General features: G+C 48.3%; 1 protein-coding gene across 1 annotated transcript in view; it reads right to left on the bottom strand.

The window, feature by feature from the left end:
- LOC137427609 (uncharacterized) overlaps window positions 1–11,193 on the bottom strand; it is a 50,245-nt gene extending 39,052 nt beyond the window's left edge. Inside the window, exons 1-3 of the mRNA XM_068117216.2 lie at window positions 9,216–11,193; window positions 8,835–8,879; window positions 4,604–4,800 (exon numbers count right to left, since the gene is read on the bottom strand). Coding sequence (XP_067973317.2) covers window positions 4,604–4,800; window positions 8,835–8,879; window positions 9,216–11,193 — 2,220 coding nt within the window. The remainder of the gene's footprint in view (window positions 1–4,603; window positions 4,801–8,834; window positions 8,880–9,215) is intronic.
- Between the last annotated feature and the right edge of the window lie 7,626 nt (window positions 11,194–18,819).

Consider the following 18,819-nt stretch of genomic DNA (forward strand, 5'->3'; position numbering starts at 1 on the left):
CAACACCAGATCATCTGCATACAACAACTCCCACGGTAAACCCTCCTTTACGTTCTGAGCCAGCACCTCCATCACAGCTACAAATAGTAGTGGACTTAGTACCGACCCCTGATGCACTCCCACCTTCACCTCAAACTCACCACTGTTCCCGTCCTTCGTCCTTACAGCTGTGCGTGCTCTTTTGTATATTGCATTCACTACTCTGATCAACCATTCCTCCACTCCTAACTTCCTCAATGCCCATGTCAATACTTTGCGTGGAACCCGATCGAATGCTTTCTCCAGATCAACAAACCCAAGAAACAACTTCTTCCTCTTCTCCATGTACTTCTCCTGCAACTGCCTCACAATGAAAAGCGCGTCTGTCGTTCCTCTTCCTGGCATAAATCCAAACTGTATTTCGTCGATCTTCACTTTCTTCCTTATCCTCCTCTCCAACACCCTTTCCAATACCTTCATTCCATGCTCCAATAACTTTATCGCTCGGTACGAGCCACACTCCAGAGGGTCACCTTTCCCCTTGTATAGAGGGACGAGGGTACTCAGTTTCCAATCCACTGGAATGCGGCCTTCTTTCACCACCAGATTACAGATCTTTGTCATTCTCTTCACACCCCAACTTCCTGCTGCCTTCAACATATCTCCCACAACTCCCGTCGGCCCTCCCGCTTTTCTACCCTTCATTGCTTTTATCGCTTCCTCAACTTCCTTCTCAGTTATCTTCTCTGCCGGTCCTAAAACTGGGTTACTCTCTATGTTGCCATCCCATTCATTCTCTGTATTCAACAGCATTTCCATATATCTTTTCCATCTTCCTTTAATTCCATCTGGGTCGACAACGATTTGTCCCACTTCATCCTTCAAGCAGCTCACCCCCATCACATCACACCTCTCTTTCGCTATCTGCTTTGCAATCCTGAATACTGCTTTCTGACCCTCTTCCGAATCCAAACGTTCTCCGAACATTTTCCTACATGCCTCCTGCGCCTTTGCTACCTCTTTCTTTGCAGCCTTCCTGGCTGCCTTATAACTTTCATGCTCTGCTGTTTCTGCTCCCGTACCCTTCGCCTTCTGCCACTCCTTGAACTTCTTCCTCTTCTCGTCAATCCTCTTTCCAACTTCATCATCCCACCACCATGTTTCCGAGTGCCTCGGTGGTCCTTTTGTCCATCCACATACCTCACCAACGGCTCCCAACAGACTAGCTTTCATTGACATCCAACCACTTTCAAGCTCAACCACATCATCCTCGACCCTACTCAGCCTCTCTTTTAATGCCTCCCTTACTGTCACGTCTTTCAACCTCCACACCTTCATTCACGGTTGGTACTTCACCCGCCGAGCTCTTCTCACACCTTTCACCCTTACGTCGCAGACAACCAAGTGGTGCTGTGAAACAGCCTCCTCCCCCGGGATCACCTTTGTGTCTCGGAGGTGCCCCCTATCTCGCCTACGCACCATCAGGTAGTCAACGGTTGTCGTCGACCCACCTGACGTGTATGTAACAAGCTTATTATCCTCTTTCTGGAACTGAGTATTACAAATCAACAAATCAGCTCCATCAGCAAACTCCAAAATCCTTTCACCTTCTCCATTTCTCACACCATATCCATAACCCCCATGAACTCCATCAAAACCATCCATACTCCTTCCCACATGTCCATTTAGGTCTCCTCCTACCACAACAACTTCCTCATCTTTCACGTTTTCCATCAGCTTCTCTATCGCACACCAGAACTTGTCCTTCTCTTCTTCGCTTCGACCAACCTGCGGAGCATATCCCGAGATGACGTTCACCAAGAGCTTTCCAATCATCATTTTCACCATCATCAACCTATCACTCACTCTAGTCACACTCACCACGCTGTCTACAAACTCCTCAGAAAACAGGACACCAACACCATTCACGCCCTCTGGGCACCCTTGCCACACAAACTTGTATTTCTGTCCCTGCCTACCCTTCACCATTCTCACATCCCTTCCCTTCCATCTCGTCTCTTGCACACAACATATGTCCACTCTTCTTCTGACCAATACTTCCACCACTTCTCCTGATCTCCCTGTCATTGTCCCTACATTCCATGTCCCAAACCTCAGAAACCGATCTCCACTTCGGGCTGTACCCTGCCCATATGTAGTTGTAATTGTCATGGTTCTCTTTTTGAGGCAATGTTTTTATGGCCGGATGCCCTTCCTGACGCCAACCCTCTTAGTCGCCTCTTACGACACGCTGGGATACGGCGTACCTATTCTTATCCAGGGTACACACTGGGAAACGTTTAAAACATGGAAATCCTGGGGGGGGGGGGGGGGGGGGGGAGGGGGATCACGGCTGTGGTTTAAACATATTTAAATAGATATTAAAACAAAACCATGAAAACAATCTGGGAAAAGTCTCTAAGTGAGAACGTGGATTTGAGAAAGCAGGAGCAGAGGTGAAAGAACAAACGAGATATAGGGGGCGGGGCACAAGTCGAGACGAGGACGCCGCAAGAGACACCAGGCCGCACGAGGCGCGAACAAAGAAACGACTAATTACACACAAATTTGCAACAACTACAAAACCAAAACCAAATAGAAACACACAATAACACATACACAACAAAATACGCAGCGGAAATTTGACAAAGAAACGAACGGGAAAACACTCAAACTTTGATGCCGTGGAGAGATCGAAGCAAGCCCCGTCGCTCGAGGGACCCGTAGATGACAGTGGGAATAACTCACTGATTGAACACGTTCCTTTTCAGACATTTTGGTAAGCTACCTCTCATGATGTTACTGAGCTTTCCACATTGTCTCCATCCAAGTTTGATTCTTCTCTTCATTTCTTGTTCTTGATTATTTTCCTTTTGACTAAAGCTTTGCCCGAGGTATATTCATCTACTTTCTTTTCTCTTCTCTTTTCTATTCTTATATTTGTTACAATTTTCTCAAAGCTTTCTTCTTTGACAACAATATCATCTGCAAATTTCAGATTGTTTAACTTTTCTCCATTAATGTTGACACCTGTATCTTCCCACCAAAGTGAATGAAATATATATTCCAGTCACAACAAAAAGTGCACTCTTCAGTTGCCACATGGCCTTGATTACCATTTCGTGACATGGTCATGACTTGATGCAACCTTTTTTCTCCTTGTGCAATTGCCGAACATGTATCTAGAAAAGGCCCCTCTGGGTTACCACATTTGCTTCTGCTATTTTGTAGCTGTCAGTAGCTGTCATTGCTTTCTCGTATCTCTCGTTCTTGGGTTTGTTGATCTGGAGAAAGCATTCGATAGGGTTCCACGCGAAGTATTGACATGGGCATTGAGGAAGTTAGAAGTGGAGGAATGGTTGATCAGAGCAGTGATGGCAATGTACAAAAGAGCGCGCACAGCTGTAAGGACGAAGGACGGGAACAGTGGTGAGTTTGAGGTGAAGGTGGGAGTGCATCAGGGGTCGGTACTAAGTCCACTACTATTTGTAGCTGTGACGGAGGGGCTGGCTCAGAACGTAAAGGAGGGTTTACCGTGGGAGTTGTTGTATGCAGATGATCTGGTGTTGATTGCGGAAAGTATGGATGGACTGAAGGAAAAGATGAACAAGTGGAAGGAATGTATGGAGACAAAAGGTCTGAAGGTGAATATAGGAAAGACGAAAGTGATGGCAAGTGGTAAAGCATGTGGTGAGGTGGATAGAACTGGGAAGTGGCCATGTGCTGTTTGCAGGAAGGGTGTCAGAGTGAACTCCATTCAATGGACAATGTGCGCTGAGTGGGTTCATCAAAAATGTCGTGGTCTGAGAGGGTCATTAACCACTGTGGCAGCTACATTCAAATGTAAGGTGTGCACAGAGTGAGCTGCAGATGGAAGAAATGTTGAGTTGGATCTTGGAGACGGCGTGAAGCTGGAAGGTGTGAAAACATTTTGCTACCTCAGAGACATGCTGAATGGAGAAGGTGGATCAGACTCGGCAACGGTTGCTAGAGTGAGATGTGCATGGAAGAAGTTTCGGGAACTGAGTGGTGTGCTGACGAGGAGGGGAGTGTTGTTGAAGCTGAAGGGAAAGGTGTATGCTGCATGTGTGAGAAGTGTTATGATTTATGGGAGCGAGACGTGGGTAATGAACGTAGAGCAGCAACGAAGGCTGGAAAGGGTGGAAATGCGAATGGTTCGGTGGATGTGTGGAGTATCGTTGAGAGAGAGGAAGACAAATGATGAATTGCGAAAGATGATGGGAATAGAGCCTGTGATTGATGCTGTTATGAGGAACAGGTTGAGATGGTTTGGTCATGTGTTGAGGAAGGATGAAAGTGACTGGTCGAGAAGAGTGATGGAAATGAATGTAGAAGGAAGTAGAGGACGGGGAAGGCCGAGAAAGACTTGGCTTAAGATGGTGGAAGAAGAAATGCGGGCAAGGGGGTTAACAAGGAGAGATGCAGAAAATAGGGCAAAATGGAGAAGATTGTCATGGGGACCGCAAGGCTAACCCCCGCTCTAGCAGGGAAAATGGCCTTAAAATGCATGTTGTTGTTGTTGTTTCTGGGAGTACTGTGAGTATCTCGTTCTGAGAATGTTTTGAACTCCCCTGGTATTTGTCCGTTTAGTTTGTGAACTCACCATTCGTGCTGGAACCAGTTCTATACAGTCAGCCGCAGGTGTTCCAATCGTCGGTGGTGCTGGTGGTGGTGCAGTGCTCACAGCTGGCTTGGGTGTTGTCATGCAAGGTACTTGACTGGCTGTGACCTGGCAATTTTCATTGCATTTGGCAATTCGACACAGGCCATTGACAATGGTGCTGTTGTAGATGACATCTCCTAAAAGGAAGATCAATATTAAAATAATAGTCATTGCAGTTGTTGCCGATGCAGCACCGACGACAAGAGCACCACATGGTTATCCAATGATCAAAGTTTTGAATTTATTTTCTTTTCTTACATCATGGACACAAATACATGACGTTTTTGTTTTCCTCAAGGCATTCAAAAATGTCATTTGAATGAGACACAATCGTCCAAGGAATTAGAATGTTTTATATTTTAAAATACAAGTACTGCAGATATAATTGGTATGAAAACTTTTTTTCTTACGAAATATACATACTTATACATTGAGAAAAAAGAAAATCTTGGTGTTTCCTGGACTCGTGAGTATCTCGTTCCAAGAACATTTTCAACTCCACTCACATCTACATGTATAAACACCATTATCTCTCTGTGGCTCTCTGTCTGTCTGTCTTTGCTCCTTCTGCACGGACACATCTTTCAAGTTACACACTCCAAACTTGAGGTACAACACAACTTTGTGTGGGGCTTAACTTAGGATATATGGCCAGGCCTCATGCGGAGGCTTGGGGGCTGTGGAGGGGCGTAAATTCGCGATGTAAATGTGTGCCGTGTCGCTCCACGAAGTGGTGGTGGCAGAGTGTATAAAAATTTGCTTTTTTACGTGTGCAACACTGAGGTCAAAGAACTCTTTGCAGAGGTAAATTAACCAGAGGGAGTCAGGGATATCTTGTGGGGGAAATATATCCAGCAGAAAGGGGAGTGTGGCCGGGGTAATGGGGTATTGGAGGGGGGGGGGGGGTGGGAGAGGAGGTGGGTGAGGGGTGGGAGGGCTGGTTAGGGGTAATGGGGAATTGGAGGGGGGGGGGTGGGAGAGGAGGTGGGTGAGGGGGTGGGAGGACAGGTTAAGGGTAATGGGGGGTTGGAGTAGGGGTGGGGGAGGAGGGGGGGGGGGGTTGGGAAACGCCAATATCTGTCTTTTGATTAAACCCTTCAGTGATGCGACGGATAGTTTTGTTAGTATAATAATAATTACTAGCCGAAACCCGTGGAACATACACGGAAGGGAGGATGTGGTGTATGGATAGAGTGTACCATTATGGATGGCATAGGGGAGCGCTCATGGGATCTTCTTCTTCCGTTAAGCTCCAATTTTTTCTCTTTAAGTTAAGTCCAATCAGTCCTCTCTGCTCGAAGTGCTCAGGCCATGCCTTCCCGCTCTCATACTTTTATTTCCGTTCGGTGTAGAAAGAGATTGACATATCGTTCGTCTGTTTTCAGCTCGTTATCTTTAAGCTTCCTTACGTCTCGCCACCTGCTACACCTCTCTGAGTTTCGAGGATTTATGCAACGCACCCCGAGTATCGCAACGTCACTCCATTTAACTTTATTAAAATGACGATAAAAACGTTTCCTTATATATCCTAATTTAAAATGTTCAAGGGAATAAAAAGACCATTTGGTTCACACCACCCACGTTCACACCACTCGACTGTCCAATCAGCGGACGGCTCGCTTCGCCTTCGCCCAGCAGACGCCAATACGATGGCGTCGTAAGATGGCGTCGTATCAGCAGTTAATCGGATGCTTTTGGGCCTCAACGTCGGCTAATTCAGATTTTTCGAGTATGGCTGAACGTGATAAACAAAGAGCGCGGTTCGTAGATCGTAAATCCATTAGTGCCGTGGGCATCGGGTCACTGGGTGCGGCGTAAAAGGGATAACAAAGTCGAGTCCTTACGCTATTATTACATAGATAATTTATTTTCAATGCCAAAAGAGTAAAATTAAAGACAACATTCCACCAGAATAGGGAAATCATTTTATTTGAAGAAAAAAACCACGAAGTTCAATATAAAATGTCAGTCAAGTTTGTCAAGTCAAGGAGGGTTTACCGTGGGAGTTGTTGTATGCAGATGATCTGGTGTTGATTGCGGAAAGTATGGATGGACTGAAGGAAAAGATGAACAAGTGGAAGGAATGTATGGAGACAAAAGGTCTGAAGGTGAATATCGGAAAGACGAAGGTGATGGCAAGTGGAAAAGCATGTGGTGAGGTGAAAAGAACTGGGAAGTGGCCCTGTGCTGTGTGTCGGAAGGGTGTCGGAGTGAACTCCATTCAATGTACAATGTGCGCTGAGTGGGTTCATCAAAAATGTAGTGGTCTGAGAGGGTCATTAACCAGTGTGGCAGCTACATTCAAATGTAAGGTGTGCACAGAGGGAGCTTCAGATGGAGGAAATGTTGAGTTGGATCTTGGAGACGGCGTGAAGCTGGAAGGTGTGAAAACATTTTGCTACCTCGGAGACATGCTGAATGGAGAAGGTGGATCAGACTCGGCAACGGTTGCTAGAGTGAGATGTGTATGGAAGAGGTTTTGGGAACTGAGTGGCGTGCTGATGAGGAGGGGAGTGTCGTTGAAGCTGAAGGGAAAGGTGTATGCTGCATGTGTGAGAAGTGTTGATTTATGGGAGCGAGACATGGGTAATGAATGTAGAGCAGCAACGAAGGTTGGAAAGGGTGGACATGTGAATGGTTCGACGGATGTGCGGAGTATCGTTGAGAGAGAGGAAGACAAATGATGAATTGCGAAAGATGATGGGAATAGAGCCTGTGATTGATGCTGTGAAGAGGAACAGGTTGAGATGGTTTGGTCATGTGTTGAGGAAGGATGAAAGTGACTGGTTGAGAAGAGTGATGGAAATGAATGTAGAAGGAAGTAGAGGACGGGGAAGACCGAGAAAGACTTGGCTAAAGATGGTGGAAGAAGAAATGCGGGCAAGGGGGTTAACAAGGAGAGATGCAGAAAATAGGGCAAAATGGAGAAGATTGTCATGGGGACCGCAAGGCTAACCCCCGCTCTAGTAGGGAAAATGGCCTTTAAAATGCATGTTGTGTTGTTGTTGTAGTCAAGTCTAGTGCCATCAATGGAAATACTCATCAATCAAGAAATTAATTGTCGGACCTGCGGGAGAATTCCCCATTGGCAATCTCGATTGTTAAACTGGCAAATGGGCAAAATGTTATCGACCTTTCGACAGCCAACCCCGTTTAGACTGTAGATTTTAGAGTTAATACAAGCGGAACTGCTTTGGATGTACCTTCGTTTATTTATTTATTTTTGAGCACAATAACTATGCCTTTGGAAGCAAAATAGAAAGCAAAAGTCAGTTCATGAAATTTTAAAAGGGCATAAAGAATGGGATCGGAGGACACCTCAGACTTCGAGGCTTGTGCACAAGCCTCGGTTAGAATCCCAATCCAGCCACGGCACCAATTATTTCCACCTTGCAAGGTCAGCTGAGAAAATTTTTTGGCAGGGAGTAGGAGGCTAATTTGTTCAGAGTGCAGGCGATAACTCGCCTACGCACCATGAAAGACACTGTGGGATCTTTAACATCCACCAACTAATGTCAGCAGACGGGACATCTGCAAATGCAACGCATCAACGCAAATCACAAATCTGAAAGTGCTGAGTCCCACCAAGGCTAGACAGCTTCCTGTCAGAATTTGCCTGACCTACCTGGAAGAAAAAAATGTTTACAAAACCATTTATGGGGACCAATAGGTAAAACTTAAAGTGCAAGTAGGTGCGTGTGGGATGTATCACATAAGAACAGAGTTGTTTGTGCAAATCAAGTACGGGTGTTTAGCTTTCATTATTCTTGGACTGTTTGCAACCACGTTGAGTCCTTTTTGGTAACCAAAGGCTGATAACAATGCTATTGCACGTATTTCCGATTTGCACAAAAGAATCACAATTTCCTTCCAACTTTTGATGATGGAAACAATTTGGAGTTCATAACACCATCATTTTTTCACATTGTAATGACCAACATTGAGGATCTCAGCATAATCGTATTGTCGATCGATAATATCAGTTTTGTGTTTTCATCATTTCAAGAACAAAAGTAGCATGCTATGCCACTAGCATGCCATGTCGCATGCTACAAAAAGTAGCATGCCATGCTAAAAGTCGCAAAATGTAGCAAAAAGTAGCACGCATGCAGTAGCATGCATGCAGGGAAGCATGCTAAACTAGTTCAATGAAAAAAAAAATCTTTCTCACCCGGTCGCAAAATCTCTCCGCCCGGGAGTTGACAATAGCAACCAGCTAAAATGGGACAAGAAAAGGCAGAATTTCATGAGAAAAGAGGCATTTGTGAAGAAAGACATTTTCTTCCCAAATTGAATTTTTTTATGGTAATAAATTTCAGGATATAGAAAAAAAAGAAGAAAAAAAGACACAAAACCATCAATAGACGTTGAAAAGAGATCTCCACGTAAAAGACACACAACAACATATTCATTTGAAATTGTGAACAATGTTTGCAGAAAACACAAATGCCAATTTCTTCCTTCAACATTGAAAAAAGTATGGCAATAGCAACAGGAGGAAAAGCATGGAGAGAGTAAAATTATCATGATATCCAGACGCATTAACACTTACCTGGTGGAGTTGCAGGTGGAGCTGTAGTTTGTGAAACAGGTGGTAAGGTTGGAGGGACAGGAACGGTTGTAACAGGCATTACTGTCGTCGGTGGAGGTGCAGTTGGAACCGTTGGTGGAACAGGTGGTAAAGTTGGTGGAACTCCAGTTGGTGGTGGAGCTATTGTTGGAACTGCCGTTGTTGGAACTGGAGGTAAGGTTGGGGGAACCGGAACGGTTGGAACAGGCACTACTGTCGTCGGTGGAGGTGCAGTTGGAACCGTTGGTGGAACAGGTGGTAAAGTTGGAGGAACTCCAGTTGGTGGTGGAGCTATTGTTGGAACTGCCGTTGTTGGAACTGGAGGTAAGGTTGGGGGCACAGGAACGGTTGGAACAGGCACTACTGTCGTCGGTGGAGGTGCAGTTGGAACCGTTGGTGGAACAGGTGGTAAAGTTGGAGGAACTCCAGTTGGTGGTGGAGCTGTTGTTGGTACTGCCGTTGTTGGAACTGGAGGTAAGGTTGGGGGCACAGGAACGGTTGGAACAGGCACTACTGTCGTCGGTGGAGGTGCAGTTGGAACCGTTGGTGGAACAGGTGGTAAAGTTGGAGGAACTCCAGTTGGTGGTGGAGCTGTTGTTGGTACTGCCGTTGTTGGAACTGGAGGTAAGGTTGGGGGCACAGGAACGGTTGGAACAGGCACTACTGTCGTCGGTGGAGGTGCAGTTGGAACCGTTGGTGGAACAGGTGGTAAAGTTGGAGGAACTCCAGTTGGTGGTGGAGCTGTTGTTGGTACTGCCGTTGTTGGAACTGGAGGTAAGGTTGGGGGCACAGGAACGGTTGGAACAGGCACTACTGTCGTCGGTGGAGGTGCAGTTGGAACCGTTGGTGGAACAGGTGGTAAAGTTGGAGGAACTCCAGTTGGTGGTGGACCTGTTGTTGGTACTGCCGTTGTTGGAACTGGAGGTAAGGTTGGGGGCACAGGAACGGTTGGAACAGGCACTACTGTCGTCGGTGGAGGTGCAGTTGGAACCGTTGGTGGAACAGGTGGTAAAGTTGGAGGAACTCCAGTTGGTGGTGGAGCTGTTGTTGGTACTGCCGTTGTTGGAACTGGAGGTAAGGTTGGGGGCACAGGAACGGTTGGAACAGGCACTACTGTCGTCGGTGGAGGTGCAGTTGGAACCGTTGGTGGAACAGGTGGTAAAGTTGGAGGAACTCCAGTTGGTGGTGGAGCTGTTGTTGGTACTGCCGTTGTTGGAACTGGAGGTAAGGTTGGGGGCACAGGAACGGTTGGAACAGGCACTACTGTCGTCGGTGGAGGTGCAGTTGGAACCGTTGGTGGAACAGGTGGTAAAGTTGGAGGAACTCCAGTTGGTGGTGGAGCTGTTGTTGGTACTGCCGTTGTTGGAACTGGAGGTAAGGTTGGGGGCACAGGAACGGTTGGAACAGGCACTACTGTCGTCGGTGGAGGTGCAGTTGGAACCGTTGGTGGAACAGGTGGTAAAGTTGGAGGAACTCCAGTTGGTGGTGGAGCTGTTGTTGGTACTGCCGTTGTTGGAACTGGAGGTAAGGTTGGGGGCACAGGAACGGTTGGAACAGGCACTACTGTCGTCGGTGGAGGTGCAGTTGGAACCGTTGGTGGAACAGGTGGTAAAGTTGGAGGAACTCCAGTTGGTGGTGGAGCTGTTGTTGGTACTGCCGTTGTTGGAACTGGAGGTAAGGTTGGGGGCACAGGAACGGTTGGAACAGGCACTACTGTCGTCGGTGGAGGTGCAGTTGGAACCGTTGGTGGAACAGGTGGTAAAGTTGGAGGAACTCCAGTTGGTGGTGGAGCTGTTGTTGGTACTGCCGTTGTTGGAACTGGAGGTAAGGTTGGGGGCACAGGAACGGTTGGAACAGGCACTACTGTCGTCGGTGGAGGTGCAGTTGGAACCGTTGGTGGAACAGGTGGTAAAGTTGGAGGAACTCCAGTTGGTGGTGGAGCTGTTGTTGGTACTGCCATTGTTGGAACTGGAGGTAAGGTTGGGGGCACAGGAACGGTTGGAACAGGCACTACTGTCGTCGGTGGAGGTGCAGTTGGAACCGTTGGTGGAACAGGTGGTAAAGTTGGAGGAACTCCAGTTGGTGGTGGAGCTGTTGTTGGTACTGCCGTTGTTGGAACTGGAGGTAAGGTTGGGGGCACAGAAACGGTTGGAACAGGCACTACTGTCGTCGGTGGAGGTGCAGTTGGAACCGTTGGTGGAACAGGTGGTAAAGTTGGAGGAACTCCAGTTGGTGGTGGAGCTGTTGTTGGTACTGCCGTTGTTGGAACTGGAGGTAAGGTTGGGGGCACAGGAACGGTTGGAACAGGCACTACTGTCGTCGGTGGAGGTGCAGTTGGAACCGTTGGTGGAACAGGTGGTAAAGTTGGAGGAACTCCAGTTGGTGGTGGAGCTGTTGTTGGTACTGCCGTTGTTGGAACTGGAGGTAAGGTTGGGAGCACAGGAACGGTTGGAACAGGCACTACTGTCGTCGGTGGAGGTGCAGTTGGAACCGTTGGTGGAACAGGTGGTAAAGTTGGAGGAACTCCAGTTGGTGGTGGAGCTGTTGTTGGTACTGCCGTTGTTGGAACTGGAGGTAAGGTTGGGGGCACAGGAACGGTTGGAACAGGCACTACTGTCGTCGGTGGAGGTGCAGTTGGAACCGTTGGTGGAACAGGTGGTAAAGTTGGAGGAACTCCAGTTGGTGGTGGAGCTGTTGTTGGTACTGCCGTTGTTGGAACTGGAGGTAAGGTTGGGGGCACAGGAACGGTTGGAACAGGCACTAGCTGTCGTCGGTGGAGGTGCAGTTGGAACCGTTGGTGGAACAGGTGGTAAAGTTGGAGGAACTCCAGTTGGTGGTGGAGCTGTTGTTGGTACTGCCGTTGTTGGAACTGGAGGTAAGGTTGGGGGCACAGGAACGGTTGGAACAGGCACTACTGTCGTCGGTGGAGGTGCAGTTGGAACCGTTGGTGGAACAGGTGGTAAAGTTGGAGGAACTCCAGTTGGTGGTGGAGCTGTTGTTGGTACTGCCGTTGTTGGAACTGGAGGTAAGGTTGGGGGCACAGGAACGGTTGGAACAGGCACTACTGTCGTCGGTGGAGGTGCAGTTGGAACCGTTGGTGGAACAGGTGGTAAAGTTGGAGGAACTCCAGTTGGTGGTGGAGCTGTTGTTGGTACTGCCGTTGTTGGAACTGGAGGTAAGGTTGGGGGCACAGGAACGGTTGGAACAGGCACTACTGTCGTCGGTGGAGGTGCAGTTGGAACCGTTGGTGGAACAGGTGGTAAAGTTGGAGGAACTCCAGTTGGTGGTGGAGCTGTTGTTGGTACTGCCGTTGTTGGAACTGGAGGTAAGGTTGGGGGCACAGGAACGGTTGGAACAGGCACTACTGTCGTCGGTGGAGGTGCAGTTGGAACCGTTGGTGGAACAGGTGGTAAAGTTGGAGGAACTCCAGTTGGTGGTGGAGCTGTTGTTGGTACTGCCGTTGTTGGAACTGGAGGTAAGGTTGGGGGCACAGGAACGGTTGGAACAGGCACTACTGTCGTCGGTGGAGGTGCAGTTGGAACCGTTGGTGGAACAGGTGGTAAAGTTGGAGGAACTCCAGTTGGTGGTGGAGCTGTTGTTGGTACTGCCGTTGTTGGAACTGGAGGTAAGGTTGGGGGCACAGGAACGGTTGGAACAGGCACTACTGTCGTCGGTGGAGGTGCAGTTGGAACCGTTGGTGGAACAGGTGGTAAAGTTGGAGGAACTCCAGTTGGTGGTGGAGCTGTTGTTGGTACTGCCGTTGTTGGAACTGGAGGTAAGGTTGGGGGCACAGGAACGGTTGGAACAGGCACTACTGTCGTCGGTGGAGGTGCAGTTGGAACCGTTGGTGGAACAGGTGGTAAAGTTGGAGGAACTCCAGTTGGTGGTGGAGCTGTTGTTGGTACTGCCGTTGTTGGAACTGGAGGTAAGGTTGGGGGCACAGGAACGGTTGGAACAGGCACTACTGTCGTCGGTGGAGGTGCAGTTGGAACCGTTGGTGGAACAGGTGGTAAAGTTGGAGGAACTCCAGTTGGTGGTGGAGCTGTTGTTGGTACTGCCGTTGTTGGAACTGGAGGTAAGGTTGGGGGCACAGGAACGGTTGGAACAGGCACTACTGTCGTCGGTGGAGGTGCAGTTGGAACCGTTGGTGGAACAGGTGGTAAAGTTGGAGGAACTCCAGTTGGTGGTGGAGCTGTTGTTGGTACTGCCGTTGTTGGAACTGGAGGTAAGGTTGGGGGCACAGGAACGGTTGGAACAGGCACTACTGTCGTCGGTGGAGGTGCAGTTGGAACCGTTGGTGGAACAGGTGGTAAAGTTGGAGGAACTCCAGTTGGTGGTGGAGCTGTTGTTGGTACTGCCGTTGTTGGAACTGGAGGTAAGGTTGGGGGCACAGGAACGGTTGGAACAGGCACTACTGTCGTCGGTGGAGGTGCAGTTGGAACCGTTGGTGGAACAGGTGGTAAAGTTGGAGGAACTCCAGTTGGTGGTGGAGCTGTTGTTGGTACTGCCGTTGTTGGAACTGGAGGTAAGGTTGGGGGCACAGGAACGGTTGGAACAGGCACTACTGTCGTCGGTGGAGGTGCAGTTGGAACCGTTGGTGGAACAGGTGGTAAAGTTGGAGGAACTCCAGTTGGTGGTGGAGCTGTTGTTGGTACTGCCGTTGTTGGAACTGGAGGTAAGGTTGGGGGCACAGGAACGGTTGGAACAGGCACTACTGTCGTCGGTGGAGGTGCAGTTGGAACCGTTGGTGGAACAGGTGGTAAAGTTGGAGGAACTCCAGTTGGTGGTGGAGCTGTTGTTGGTACTGCCGTTGTTGGAACTGGAGGTAAGGTTGGGGGCACAGGAACGGTTGGAACAGGCACTACTGTCGTCGGTGGAGGTGCAGTTGGAACCGTTGGTGGAACAGGTGGTAAAGTTGGAGGAACTCCAGTTGGTGGTGGAGCTGTTGTTGGTACTGCCGTTGTTGGAACTGGAGGTAAGGTTGGGGGTACAGGAACGGTTGGAACAGGCACTACTGTCGTCGGTGGAGGTGCAGTTGGAACCGTTGGTGGAACAGGTGGTAAAGTTGGAGGAACTCCAGTTGGTGGTGGAGCTGTTGTTGGTACTGCCGTTGTTGGAACTGGAGGTAAGGTTGGGGGCACAGGAACGGTTGGAACAGGCACTACTGTCGTCGGTGGAGGTGCAGTTGGAAACGTTGGTGGAACAGGTGGTAAAGTTGGAGGAACTGCAGTTGGTGGTGGAGCTGTTGTTGGTACTGCCGTTGTTGGAACTGGAGGTAAGGTGGGGGCACAGGAACGGTTGGAACAGGCACTACTGTCGTCGGTGGAGGTGCAGTTGGAACCGTTGGTGGAACAGGTGGTAAAGTTGGAGGAACTCCAGTTGGTGGTGGAGCTGTTGTTGGTACTGCCGTTGTTGGAACTGGAGGTAAGGTTGGGGGCACAGGAACGGTTGGAACAGGCACTACTGTCGTCGGTGGAGGTGCAGTTGGAACCGTGGGTGGAACAGGTGGTAAAGTTGGAGGAACTCCAGTCAGTGGTGGAGCTGCTGTTGGTACTGCAGTTGTTGGAACAGGAGGTAAGGTTGGGGGAACAGGAACGGTTGGAACAGGGACAACTGTCGTCGGTGGAGGTGCAGTTGGGACCGTTGGTGGAACAGGTGGTAATGTTGGAGGAACTCCAGTCAGTGGTGGAGCTATTGTTGGTACTGCTGTTGTTGGAACTGGAGGTAAGGTTGGACGCACAGGAACGGTTGGAACAGGCATTACTGTCGTCGGTGGTGGTGCAGTTGGAACCGTTGGTGGAACAGGTGGTAAAGTTGGAGGAACTCCAGTCAGCGGTGGAGCTGCTGTTGGTACTGCCGTTGTTGGAACAGGAGGTAAGATTGGGGGCACAGGGACGGTTGGAACAGGCACTGCTGTCGTCGGTGGAAGTGCAGTTGGGACCGTTGGTGGAACAGGTGGTAATGTTGTTGGGACAGGAACTGCTGTCGGCAGAGTTGGTATTGTTGGTGGTGGAAGGATTGTTGTTGGAGCCATACCACAGCAAACCCTGATTTCATGGTTGAGACAGGGACCTATCCCATTTGCATTTTCTATGCAAACGAGACCAACGTTCACATCACAAGTGCCATTCCCCACCATTTTGTTGAATGGTATATTGGGGAATAATTCAGCATGGCATTCAATATCATTGATCTCCTGGTCTGGTGCACACAAATGTGCTCCTGTGGCTTCAATTGCTTTGATTGTCTCGTATTCCTCTCCATTTGCATCTGGCTTGCTGACATCAAACCATTCTGTCCACTGTCCGGTGCAGACTGCAAAAGATATCATAATAATCATTGCAACAAAATAATATTGAGTCACGAGCAAATATCAACGCTTTAAAGAAGCAGGAACACCTTGAGTTGAAAGATGGCACCATGAGACAACCTTTGATTTACAGATTTTGAGACCGGCAAAACAACAAACCGAGGAAAAGCTGTTTTTCTTCTCAAAATATGGTGAGTGTTGGGGTTATGGTTCAGTTTGGGGTCTCAGTGTGGATCGTCTCATTTTTACAAAGGAAAGACTCAAGAATAGGGGATAAAGTGTTGAAATCGAAATTGCTCTCATCTATAACCTGCACCATAATCCATGAATGCATAAAACTCACATCATAATCCCTTATATCCTACAACATGTCATAATCCTGGTGTGATTGTATCCTGTGAAATGGCATAAATCCCATAACAAATGAAGAGAAATAGGGGCAATAGTCCTGGGCGCTCACCTGGTAGAATAAAGCAGTATATTTCACTGGCTAAAGGTATTTTAAACCAATTTAAAATGTTGCTCGAAGACAGGGCGGCATGGATAATCATGCTGACATAATCATCAGACTTTAAACAAAGAAACAAAAATTCCTATTTTGGGGGGCAAACCCCATCCCTTTTACCTCCTCAGACCCCAATTTTTCTAATGCCTTCAACAAACATTGGTACATCACGGGTGATGAATGTTCTGATGGAGTTTAATCAAAATTGTAGGTGTAGTTTCAGAGAACAGAGCAAATTCCTATTTTAGGGGGTCAAATCCTCCACACATCCCCTGAATCCCCGATTTTTTATGCCATGAACAAACCTCGGTACATCACTGGTGGTGAAGGTCGTGGTGAAGTTTCATCGAAATCGTGTGTGTAGTTTCAGAGGGAAAAGCAAATTCCTATTTTTGGGGGGGGGGGGGGGGGGGGTGTGGTGAAACCGGGATCCACTTTAATCCCGGTTAGACCCCGATGTTTTTAATGCCGTGAACAAACGTGAATTGCAACAAAACAAATATCATTTGTGCCAAGATTGGTCACAATCCCATCAGCGGTCTTGGAGAAGAAGTTGCAAGTGTTTACGGACTGACGAACAACGCGGCGGCACCGTCGCATAAGCTCTCCATACCGACGTTCCAGGTGTGCGAAAAATAAGATGTTATTCGTTATTAACGCACAGGTTGTAAACCTGGTGCGTTATAGCGTTTGCCTGGGAATTTCTGTCTCTCCAAAAGTGAAGCTCCAACAGTGTAGACGTTTCTGTCGCTCAGATGTGTAGACAGTTTCTGTCGCTCAGATGTGTAAACATGACGTCATCAAATCTATATTTAGGCTAACCATGGGCTACCCCTTTGGCTGGTACGCGGCCGCTCGCTAGTACATAATATAGGATATATTTGTTATATGTTATGTTATAGGATATATAGGATATATGTTATATGATATAGGATATATATAGGATAGGTTATAGGATATATATGTTATAGGATAGGAATATAGGACCCAAATGACCCAGAGGACCCAAATGACCCAGAGGACCCAAATGACCCAGAGGACCCAAATGACCCAGAGGACCCAAATGACCCAAATGACCCAGAGGACCCAAATGACCCAGAGGACCCAAATGACCCAGAGGACCCAAATGACCCAGAGGACCCAAATGACCCAGAGGACCCAAATGACCCAGAGGACCCAAATGACCCAGAGGACCCAAATGACCCAGAGGACCCAGAGGACCCAAATGACCCAGAGGACCCAAATGACCCAGAGGACCCAAATGACCCAGAGGACCCAAATGACCCAGAGGACCCAAATGACCCAGAGGACCCAAATGACCCAGAGGACCCAAATGACCCAAATGACCCAGAGGACCCAAATGACCCAGAGGACCCAAATGACCCAGAGGACCCAAATGACCCAGAGGACCCAAATGACCCAAATGACCCAGAGGACCCAGAGGACCCAAATGACCCAAATGACCCAAATGACCCAGAGGACCCAAATGACCCAGAGGACCCAAATGACCCAGAGGACCCAAATGACCCAGAGGACCCAAATGACCCAGAGGACCCAAATGACCCAAATGACCCAGAGGACCCAAATGACCCAGAGGACCCAAATGACCCAGAGGACCCAAATGACCCAGAGGACCCAAATGACCCAGAGGACCCAAATGACCCAGAGGACCCAAATGACCCAGAGGACCCAAATGACCCAGAGGACCCAAATGACCCAAATGACCCAGAGGACCCAAATGACCCAGAATTTCTGTCTCTCCAAAAGTGAAGCTCCAACAGTGTAGACGTTTCTGTCGCTCAGATGTGTAGACAGTTTCTGTCGCTCAGATGTGTAAACATGACGTCATCAAATCTATATTTAGGCTAACCATGGGCTACCCCTTTGGCTGGTACGCGGCCGCTCGCTAGTACATAATATAGGATATATTTGTTATATGTTATGTTATAGGATATATAGGATATATGTTATATGATATAGGATATATATAGGATAGGTTATAGGATATATATGTTATAGGATAGGAATATAGGACCCAAATGACCCAGAGGACCCAAAGGACCCAAATGACCCAGAGGACCCAAATGACCCAGAGGACCCAAATGACCCAAATGACCCAAATGACCCAGAGGACCCAAATGACCCAGAGGACCCAAATGACCCAGAGGACCCAAATGACCCAGAGGACCCAAATGACCCAGAGGACCCAAATGACCCAAATGACCCAGAGGACCCAAATGACCCAGAGGACCCAAATGACCCAAATGACCCAGAGGACCCAAATGACCCAAAGGACCCAAATGACCCAGAATTTCTGTCTCTCCAAAAGTGAAGCTCCAACAGTGTAGACGTTTCTGTCGCTCAGATGTGTAGACAGTTTCTGTCGCTCAGATGTGTAAACATGACGTCATCAAATCTATATTTAGGCTAACCATGGGCTACCCCTTTGGCTGGTACGCGGCCGCTCGCTAGTACATAATATAGGATATATTTGTTATATGTTATGTTATAGGATATATAGGATATATGTTATATGATATAGGATATATATAGGATAGGTTATAGGATATATATGTTATAGGATAGGAATATAGGACCCAAATGACCCAGAGGACCCAAATGACCCAGAGGACCCAAATGACCCAGAGGACCCAAATGACCCAAATGACCCAGAGGACCCAAATGACCCAGAGGACCCAAATGACCCAGAGGACCCAAATGACCCAGAGGACCCAAATGACCCAGAGGACCCAAATGACCCAGAGGACCCA

Source organism: Myxine glutinosa, chromosome 5 (genome assembly GCF_964187855.1).
Source record: "Myxine glutinosa chromosome 5, kmMyxGlut1.1, whole genome shotgun sequence".
Classification (NCBI taxonomy): domain Eukaryota; kingdom Metazoa; phylum Chordata; class Myxini; order Myxiniformes; family Myxinidae; genus Myxine; species Myxine glutinosa.